Raw genomic sequence first — 10,305 nt, 5'->3', positions numbered from 1 at the left:
GGCGGGGAGAAGGAGCAGGGTCCAACCCCAGCCTCTATGCTTACTTGCAGGCACTTTAATCCGCTGAGCTATTTGGCCAGCCTAAAGCACTTGCATTTAGATGAATTCATCACCACACAGATTAGTCCCCCCAGCCCTGAAGTCTGATGACAAAATCCTGAATCATCAATTAGATTTTTAAATTAATATTACACTATAGCTTCTAGATATTGGGAGGTTATTTGGTTTGTATTTATTTATTTATCTCGTTTCCATGGTCATTAATTACTTCAAAGTCTAATTTCCTCAGTTTGTTTTTACAGATCTAATTTTTACCATCTTCTGAAAACTTTGTCTCTGCTACTTTTTCTCATTATAACGCCGACAAAAATATGAGCACTTAGATTTTTTTTTTTTTTCAGAAAAACAGAGTAATTCTTCTCACAAGTTTCTGACCTCCTCAGTTGTCTCAGATTTCTATCTCAACAATGCAATTCTTGTTCTTTCTCACTTTGGATAAGGAGATGAGGTAAATGCCAGGGTGGTAAAAATGCCCTTAGAATAAAAGGAGGCATCAAAACAGGCTGCTCTAGCATAAAACCAGGTGTTTGGGAAAGAAAGGAAGGAGAAGCTTTATAACACTGGACTCTCAAGAGGCCAGACCTACACTGATGCCTATTCTCTCTTGCTATAAAATTAAATCTGGTCATGAAAAGAGAGTAATGATAAACATATTCTCTGCTTATCTACGTTGCCTCCCTTTCTGTCTTGCAGAATTCTCAGCTCCACTGAGGTGCTCACACTTCCTCTTCCATGGGCTAAGGTAGAAAGATCCTTTCTAGCCCCAGAACAGGGATTGTCGATCAGGCTGGTCCAATCCCAGTAATACATTCCCTCTCTGGGTGACTCATTTAGAAATATTTGGACCTGAAGACACATCTGCCTTAGGCCAGGGAACTCCTAGAAACTGAATTTTCCTCAGCTATAGCTGACACAAATGAAAAATCATCCTCTTCTTCCCCGAGAAAGAGCTGTGCAGCCCAGGGCTGTGTTGGGTGGCAGCAACCACTCTCAACCCCCAGAGGACAACTTGAAAGCAAAAATTAATAAGCTGGATGGCAGTGCTAAAAAATGCAAAGATCTCAGGTCCTTGAGGATGCTGTTGGGTCAGTGCAGTAACAGACTCATGAAGGGCCTTCTGTGCTTCCAGTTTCATAAGATACTAATAATAACACCAAACCAAATTCTATAGTTTAAATAAATTATGGTCAGGTATTTTGTTACTTGCAGCCAAAAATTTCATACCTGCTCAAATCTTCACACAGAATCAGGAAGCTGTAAGTTGCGGAGAATCTAACCTGCCAGTGAACTACATGCCTTGGAGCTGGTGTGTCACTTGGGGGATTGGATGTGTTGCATTCAGGCCCATTAATTATTAACATTTTATGTTTGGTTGGTTTCATACAGACTTCCCTGGACAACATTTATCATTTGCTTATGATTGCTTCCATAGCACTCCGATCAGTTACTGGAAGGTCACTTAGCTCTTGATTGTAGTAAATGTTTATGTTTCCTTTAATACTGTGAATTCCTTGAAGACAGGCACCATATCTATCATCTGTATCTCCCTGTGGACAAGGTGCCCGGCATACAGAAAATGCTCAATAAATACTTGCTGAATTGGAAATCTATGCTGAGTGAATATGACAGATGCCACACCCTGCCCTTCCCACATGGCTCAAAATCATACTTGGGATAAGAAATTCTTTTCTTGTCCCTAAGCTTTCTCTGTCATACTTTATTTTCACTATAAGGGTTCTAACCATCTAAAAATTGTTGTGCCTTTGCCTATAACCCACCTGCCCCATGTACAGTAAAGGCCCAGGGAAGCAGGGCTGTGTCTGCTTGCTTAGGGCCATTGTCCCCACGCCTGAAGCAACACCTCACAAGCAATAAATGCTCCAAAACGCTGAACTGACAAACACTGCCTTCGCTTCTTTAGGACCTCAGACTCAAAGAGCTTTTAAATCTCATTCTGAAAGTTTTGATACATGGGATAAGAGAATGTAACACGAAGTGGGAGTCACCCAGTGAAATTCGTAGTCCTTTGTGCCGGATGGGCTTTAGAACAACTGAGAGCAAAGGAAAAGCATGGCTGGAACCCCAGAAAGATAGGATGAGGGCTCGAGGGCCACCTAGCTCAGTTGTAGGGGACTCAGTGTGTGTCACGTGAGGGACAGGATGGACAGTGGCTACCACTTGATACTCAGACCTTTCGCCCCTTTCTTTAGTTATACATCAGAGCCACCACAGCTCCAGCATGCCAGAAACTAAAACTCTACTGGCTTTGGCTGTGCCTTGAACTGTTTCTTCCTCTTGGGCTTTAGTTTCTGAATTCTGACACTGGAGAACACGGGGCTATTTGTTTATCCAGTAAATCAAACAATACAGAAATGTGTACCATTAAAGAAAGCAAATGGCCTATATTTGTGTTTCAAAGCTTCCCATGCAGTTTTCCTTTGAAGTACAATATAAAACTGAAAGTACAAGTCTTGAAAAACAATAGAACAGGTAGTTCATGAGTTCCAATTTTGTGGTTTCATGTTACTCTCAAAGTGAGAGTCACTCTCTTTAGGAGGTCCTAATGAAACCGAAGAGTAAAGGTAAAAAATATTTATAAGATATTGATTTACAACAATAAAAGGATTAGCATTCAACCATAAAGCAATGTTTAAACATTAACTAAAAAAAAAAAAAAAAAAAAAAAAAAAAACTATCACCAAAGCATTTCTTCAAATCAGCTATTTAAGAGAATCAGCAGGTTCAGAGAAGGTAGGAAATTAAAAGACTTTGATTCCCACCATCCAGTACTCACTTGAAAGCACCTAAAGTTTCTACACCTCAGTTTCTTCACGTGTAAAAAGTGAAGATTTTAAGAGATCTTTGTAAAGCATATTGTTCGATGAAGATCTAATGAAATAATGTAAGTTGCATCAGAAATAAAGACTGCAGTTTACTGAAAGTAAGTAAACTGTCACAGACTATTAACTGTCACTATGACTTCATAAGACTGTTCCAAAGCATATAATTTCAGGTCGGAGTATACTGAGTGGTGAGGACGTGTACTCAGCATCTGTGAAACCCTGGGTCAAATCCGAGCACCGCTGCCATGAGAGCAAAGAATAGGAGGATGAGATGTCAATTCTGGGCTGAAGTTTTTGTTGCCTACATTCACCATGAAACTTCAGATAGGAACAGATGCATCAGCAGTATGCTGTTTTTCTCAAAATACTTAGAATACAGACATTAGCAGCCATTACACTATAATATAATGTAAATGAGAAATGATAAGAATTGTATGACCAAGTTCACTTTACACTTGATCACAAGTGCACAAAATGCTGCAGCATTTAACAGGACTGAGTATCAGCTCTGGAGACGCGTTGCCTAAGTGTGAACCCCCAACTCCGCAGTGTCCAGCAAGTTCATCTTCCGCGTCTGTCCTCCAGCGTAGTGCAAGGACCTCCACCTTGAGGCTTATGCTGCAGGCTGTGTGCCCTGACACGGCTTGGCGCTGTTCTGTAGGATCAGTGCACACAGCAGTAGGGATGCGGTTATACTGCAGCTACCACTTCTGAGCTAAGTCATACACGGCCCTGAGCCTCCCTGCTTAATTCCTTTCTTCCACCATTCACTCTAAGTGAGGGAAGTCAACTGCTTTGCTAGTCTAGGAGGCTTTGGAGCTGAGAAACTGAGGTATCTACCGAGCTGCTCTGGATACGAGAGTTTAGTTCCTTCAGCTCTTGTCAGGTTTGCAGAGGATTTCATTTTGGTGCTAGAGATTGAACTCAGGTCATTTTCACTGAATCATATCTCAGCCATTTGTGACACAAGTTCTCACTAAATCCCTAAGTTTCCCAGGTAGGCTTGAACTTGTGATTCTCTTGCTTCAGCCTCTCAAAGTGTGGGGATTACAGGCATGTGCTACTACATCTGGCTTCAGATGCCATTTTGATGGCACCTTCTTCAATGCTCTTGAGGTAGCGACAAAAGAAGTCACCCCCAAATTCCTGAAACTACAAGATAATAAATACTGTTTTCAGGTTTGGAGTAATCTGTTATGAATCCACACAGGAAAGCTATCCAAATGGACAGGATGATAAGTAGTACCACTCGCAAGAAGTGTCTTAATGATTAAATGAGAAATATGTGGAAAGCCCTTGGCTCCCACCTGCCGCATACTATTGGCTGTTGCTGCCTCCCCAGAAGGCTTCTTCCCCACAGGGAAGCTGCTCCTGCATGTTATTTACAGCCCCCACCCCCACCTTCCAGGGCCTCTACTTTCTTAAGTCATAAAACTGGAAGCACACTGAGCTGGCCCAAGGCAGTCCCTTTATGTTGTCTTTCTCCAACCATTAACTGGGCAAACAAGCTTCCCTTTCTCCTTCTCTGAACCCCTTTGAGAAATGAGGGAAAGATTTCTAAGACAGAGAACGTTAAGGCACATGCTACATCAAGGGAACCAAAAGCCAAAAGCACTGGCCTGAAAAAGGCCAATCTCTGAGTGCAGGAATCTCACAAAACTTGACAATGGTTAACTGAGCAGGCTGGAGAGAAGCAAGCCTTTACTGAGCACGCTGTTTAGAAATTGTCCTCTACATTTACAAAGCCTTCATTCAGCCTTATTTCTGTGCTTTTCAACTGGGAATTGATCCTGAACTTTCTCAGGCAAGCTTCATAGATGCTATCTTTTCTCTCTCTGATTATTCCTGTCTCCTCACATTTGGGTTTTTCTTTTATTACTCGTGGGTGGGTGAACAGTCAAATCTCCTGTAAACTGAAAGAAAGGCTGAGAGGTTTTGAGGAAGTTTCTTGCTAAAGCAGAGAAAAAGAACAAAGGAGGAAGAGAGATACTCCTATCCCACAATAAAACTCAATAATAAAACTATTTGACAACCAAATTCTTCAAACATATACTATAATGTAACAGGGACATAAAGGACTCACAAACACAGAATGAGAAGGTTTCATTGTCACCAGGTCAAGAGGATTTCTATCATTCCATACAAACATTTTTCTGTATTTTACTAATGATTCTCTAGAAACTGGATGTTTATACAATATCCTTCTATAGTGGGATAAGTAAGAAATTTTAAATAAAAAATACATCCTTCATTATGCATTTGGTCAAGGTGAAATTTTACTTTTCCTTGGAGAGATGCAAGATTTTATTCTCACCTGTGACCACTAAAAGTTCTTATTCTAAAAACATATGCAATAGTGGTCAGCCTGTCCTCCCCCTCACCGCCTCCCCCTGTTCTGGCTTTGTCTAATTCTGCTAAAGTCAGCATTTCATATGGAAATACTTGACCTTCTCTTAAACTAACCTCTCAGGGGAAGAACTTGGGTTTGTTCTTTTCTCCCACCTTCCTTTTAGCTAAGTTCTTTGAGTTTCACATGGTCTGGATCTTCCTTTCTGTTTTCTGTCAAACTTCCCTCCCTTCGCACCTCCCTTTGTCTTTGCATTCCTCTTCTCCTTCCCTTAACACTGCTGCCTTTCTCCTCACTGCCTTTCTTTCCTCTTTGCACGCACTTGTTTGATGTCAAACCTTGGTGGGAACCAAGCAGAGGCTCTGGCAAATAACTCTGAGTTCTTTTTAAGAATACATGGTGGCTGTTTAGCTGCTGGGTGGCTGAGGCAGGAGGATATTTAAGCCTAGCCTGGGCAACTAATTTAGCAACAAGACCCTATCTCAGAACAAAAAAAAAGAAAAATTCCTGGGAATATAGCTCAGTGTGATATCTAGACAGACATACAGAAATGCACACACACACACACACACACACACACACACAAATAAGCTAAAATAAACCCACATCTCCAACTGTTTGCCCAAGAGCATCTTTAGCTACTTCCACCCTCCTGCTTTACATTTAAGCAGTTACTAAAGTCTAGCTATTCCCATTTCATAGCTCCACAGTGTCTAAAGAGTTACGATCTATCATGTGAGTTCCCTGGCCCTTCTCTTGCTTCCCCTCCAGTCTCGCTTCTCTTCAGCCTGACCCCTACTCCCATGACCAGCAGCCCAGGGAGGCCTACAATTCTCCAGTAGCTCTGCATCTTTGGCAGGTTAAAATCCAGCTCTTTCTCCTGCTGTGCATACTCCCCTCTGGCTTTGGGTCCTTTCAGAGACCCAGAATGTAGGACATTAGTTTTTTGTGACCATTTTCTGACTTCCCAAGCTTTCCTACAAAGATGAACGCTGTGAGAAGTCTTCCCTGATCTCCTAGCGGGGCTGCTTCTAATCCCCAGATCCGCTTGCCCACACTTTTACAATCTGAATCCCAACGGTGGTCAGATGGAGGTAGGTGAGTCTCCCATGTTCAAAATTTTATTTGGAGAAAAGATCAGGTACTTTTTAGTGAAAAGGGCAGACAACCCCTCCCCATGCTGTATAACCTGCCCAGGGGCAGAAACACCCTGTAGTTAACACAAGCAAGCCCTGTGGAAAGTAAGTGTATTTTGAAGATCCCTAGATCACTTTACCTAAGGGAAGTTCTCATGGTTGCAATTTTACCCATCTTGCAGGTGATCCCTGGAATGTCAATGATGTTCTGAAGACAGACTATCCAGATTATTTTGATACATTTCTGTACATGTGTATATATAAATATGTATGTATATGTACATATAATTATGTATACTCTATGTACATACACATATATACATGTATGTAGTAAATCTTTGTTTGCATATTACCACTATGTGACACACTTTTAGAAGATAGAGACCCTCATGTTTATAAAATTTGATCTTTGCAATTGTATCAAAAGCTGTACCTGTAAGAGAATATATGTCCTATAAACATTTATTGATTATATGAATGGCCCATTCATTTTCCAAAAGCCTTTGCACTATTTGTTTAAATGTACAAAACATCACTATGAAAATAATTAAAATTTAATAGTTAAATATCATTAAATATCCTAAAGCAACAGTAAATACTATTTTAAAAAAATGCCCTTAGCAATAAATAGGTCAGGCTATTCAGTTATTTAACTGTTGGTGTTTTTGCTTCAGTCCTGAAAATGTGGGCTAAACACAATTTTGATAGCTCTACAAACTCATTTGAATTTGTTGCCTTGAACTCTGGATAAGCCCCCTAAGTGCACAAGTGCTGACTGACTTTCCTGATCAACTAACCCATCCAGTGAGACTGCTTCCGTTAGCTGACTAATTTAGAAAGCATCCGATGCTGAAATGAAAGTGTTTAAAAGGAAATGAGCACCAGAAGAGACCCAAACCAGTGATTCTCACTTGCTGGTAGCTGAGTGTGTATTCCTTATCTGTGTGTTTAATAGGAAAGTTATGGCTAAACTTGGACCCCTTGGTCAAACTAAAAGATACAAGGGTAACTTTAAATGAAATAATCCACGAACACATCACTGATTCCAGACCCCTCTTGAGGTTGTCATGTACACTAGCTTTACCTTTAGCATTGCAGTCATCCTAAATTGGTCCAACAGGTTCTTCCCTGCACCCAAATCCTCCAACTGACTAATTCTCATCATGCCCAAAAGGAACAAACAGAATAAACAAACAAAAACCTAGGCTGTCTGTGTGCTGTCTTCTCTCAACTGTAATGTCAGGCTCACTTTCTGTGTCTGCCCTCCACTGAAGACATTCTTATGCAGTGTGTAGATCTTGAGACACTGCCTTCTTTGAAGACCTGCATCATGAATATTTTAAAAATTAAATGTAATCAAAGAAATCTTGACTATGTAATTCTTATACATAAAAAAGCGAGAGCGCCAAGGCTCACAGCCTAAACCCTGGGCCCCGTGGACTGGAGCGAGTTGGATCTCCAGACCAGAAGCAGCAAGAGCACCCAGAAGCCACGCAGCTGCACCTGGCACCCTGGCCCGAGCCCCAGCCGACGCCTGCTCCCCGCGGCAGGATGAGAGGCGCCTGATCCCATCTCCACTGTCTTCCCTGTTGCAACTGTTGAAACTGTTGAAACTTGCCTTTGTTCAGCAGAACCACGGGCACGGTGATGATGGTGACCAGCGCGGCGGCTCCCAGCAGTCCCAGCAGAACCTTCCAGGGCGTCTGCAAGCCAGGCAGACCAGGTCCGGTTAGAGGAAGCTCCGGCCCCAGCCCGGGTCACAGGTCGGGGCCGCCTGCTCCCGCGGGGCTTGTAAGTGGGCGAGCTGTAGGAGGGGGCAGTGGGCTGGAGGGGCTTGGGACTCGCCCCGCCGGGCGTCCTGGAATTGGGGGCCTCCGCGCCCCCAAGGTTTGCTCCCCTTGCCTGCCCGGGACCAGGGCAGGTGCGAACGCGCGTTTCATGGGTGGCCTGCGGGTCCCGGGGCTCGAGCCTGGGTCTCAGCAGGAAGCGCCACAGGGGCGCCCCTTCACCTGTTGGAGTCCTGGGCCCCTTCCAGGAACTTTGTGGCAGTTCGAGGGGACTTTGGGCACGCGGCGCCCGCGCCGCTCAAGCTCACTCACCTTCATCGTGGGCGGCTGCCGGGCGCCGGGCTCCGGGGCGCCAGCACAGGCAGGATCCCCGCGGGCCGCACGGCTGCTGCACTGCCCCGGCTGCCGCGTCCCCGCGCTCGCTCGCCAAGTTTCGGCTCCAGTTAAACATTAGTGAGCCGCCAGCCTTCCCAGTAGAGAGGCGCGGGCCGTGCGCCGGGCGTTGCCATCCCGGTCGGGGGCGCCCGCGAGGCGCTTCTGTCTGCGGGTGCAGGGTGCTGGGTGTGGGGCCCGGCCTCCGGGCGGGAAGCTTCTGGGGGTTGAGGACGAGGGGCGCTGGGGAGGACGTGCACTTTGAGCTCCTGCAGTCTCATGTGGACAGGAGGGGAACCGAGGCCCGGAAGATATTCCGCACTCTCGCTGCTCACTGCTGGGGAGCTGAAACCCAGACCCAGACCCGGGTCTCCTGCCAGCAACAGGTGTGCTTGCAGAAGAGTGGTGTGTAAGAGGTGGGCGGCAGAGATAAATACAGGTGCTTTTCACTTCTGAATGGCACTTACAGGCTTTGTGACCTTATCTTCCTCCGTGGGCAATTGCCTGCGAGCTTGCTTTCTCATGAAGATGCCAAAAATAATAGCACTGCCACTTCCATGGGACTGATTGTTTCCCTAAACACTACTCTAAGCACTTTATTGTGTAGGGAGCAGACTATGCACAGAAAGGTTAAATAACTTGGCTAAGTTACTGAGCTAGGAAGTTGTAGAGCCTGACTTAAGAGTCCTGTTCCTAACCACTGCTCCACACGGTCTTTCATCTTTTAGGTCTAGTGAAGAGATTTTAGAAAGAGCTAATGTCACTTGAGGCTTTTCTTTCCTCTAGCCCTACTTTTTCCCTGGAGGGATCTCCTTTTCTTTTTTCCTTCCCCCATTCATTTATCCATTCTCAAATTTCCCTTCATTCCACTTAGCCATAAATATCAGAGTGATTACAACGTGACAGACTCTTTTCCAAGTGCTGGAGAGAAAGTGGACAGGACAGGTAAGGTGAATCCCTTTGTTACTCAATATAAAAATCACATGCTTTTCCTTTGGGGTCCTCTATTTCTTCCTCTCTTCTTTCCCTCTAAGGAGTCATCCTCTTGTTTGCTAAAGAAATGACAAATCTAAAAAAAAAAGACGAATCTATCTGTCAGAAAGGTAAAAGTAGTTAAAAATGCAAAGTCCTATGGGTCATGAACGTACAATTATGAGGAAGTTCAAGATTCCATCTTCTATTTCCAGTCCAGACTTTGCATTTGAACTCAGGATTACATGGTTTCCTCCTTTGTCCCTGAGTGAGTATCACTCCTAAATATACTCTCCCAACTTCAGAGGCTCAAAGTAAATTTTGTCTTTTCCATCAGTTGCACCTCACCCATTCATCGTTCTCAAAAACTAAAAATTTCAGGCATCCCAGTTATTCTTCACATGTCTACTCCTTTGCTTGGCTGCTCCTACAGTCTGGATATGACTTCCAAAGTTCATATGCTGGACATTTAATCACCTGAGCAAGTATTAGGGAGTGGAGGTTGATAATAAAATTATTAAGCCATGAGGGCTCTGCCCTTGTGAATGAGTTACATCATTATCATAAGAGTAGATAATACATTGGCAGAACAGGCTTATAAAAGTGAGTTGGCTCCTCTTGCTTGTTTGCTTTCTTGCCCATCCACCTTCTACCAGGGGATGACACAACTAGCACGTCTGTGCCATATCTAGGTCTTTAATCTTAGAGTTCCCAGTCTCCAGAATTGTAAAGAGAAGATTTCTTTACAAATCACCTAGTCTAGGGTATTGTGCCATAACTGAGCAAAA

The 10,305-nt window shown here is 43.9% G+C and overlaps 1 protein-coding gene across 1 annotated transcript in view; it reads right to left on the bottom strand.

Annotated features, from left to right (window-relative positions):
• Dpp4 (dipeptidyl peptidase 4) overlaps window positions 1-8,859 on the bottom strand; it is a 79,418-nt gene extending 70,559 nt beyond the window's left edge. The window contains exons 1-2 of the mRNA XM_023713776.1: window positions 8,486-8,859; window positions 8,005-8,089 (exon numbers count right to left, since the gene is read on the bottom strand). Coding sequence (XP_023569544.1) covers window positions 8,005-8,089; window positions 8,486-8,491 — 91 coding nt within the window. The 5' untranslated portion in view covers window positions 8,492-8,859. The remainder of the gene's footprint in view (window positions 1-8,004; window positions 8,090-8,485) is intronic.
• Between the last annotated feature and the right edge of the window lie 1,446 nt (window positions 8,860-10,305).

This window comes from Octodon degus, unplaced genomic scaffold (genome assembly GCF_000260255.1).
Source record: "Octodon degus isolate 3935 unplaced genomic scaffold, OctDeg1.0 scaffold00032, whole genome shotgun sequence".
NCBI lineage: Eukaryota > Metazoa > Chordata > Mammalia > Rodentia > Octodontidae > Octodon > Octodon degus.
This window is presented reverse-complemented; position numbering and strand designations above follow the sequence as displayed.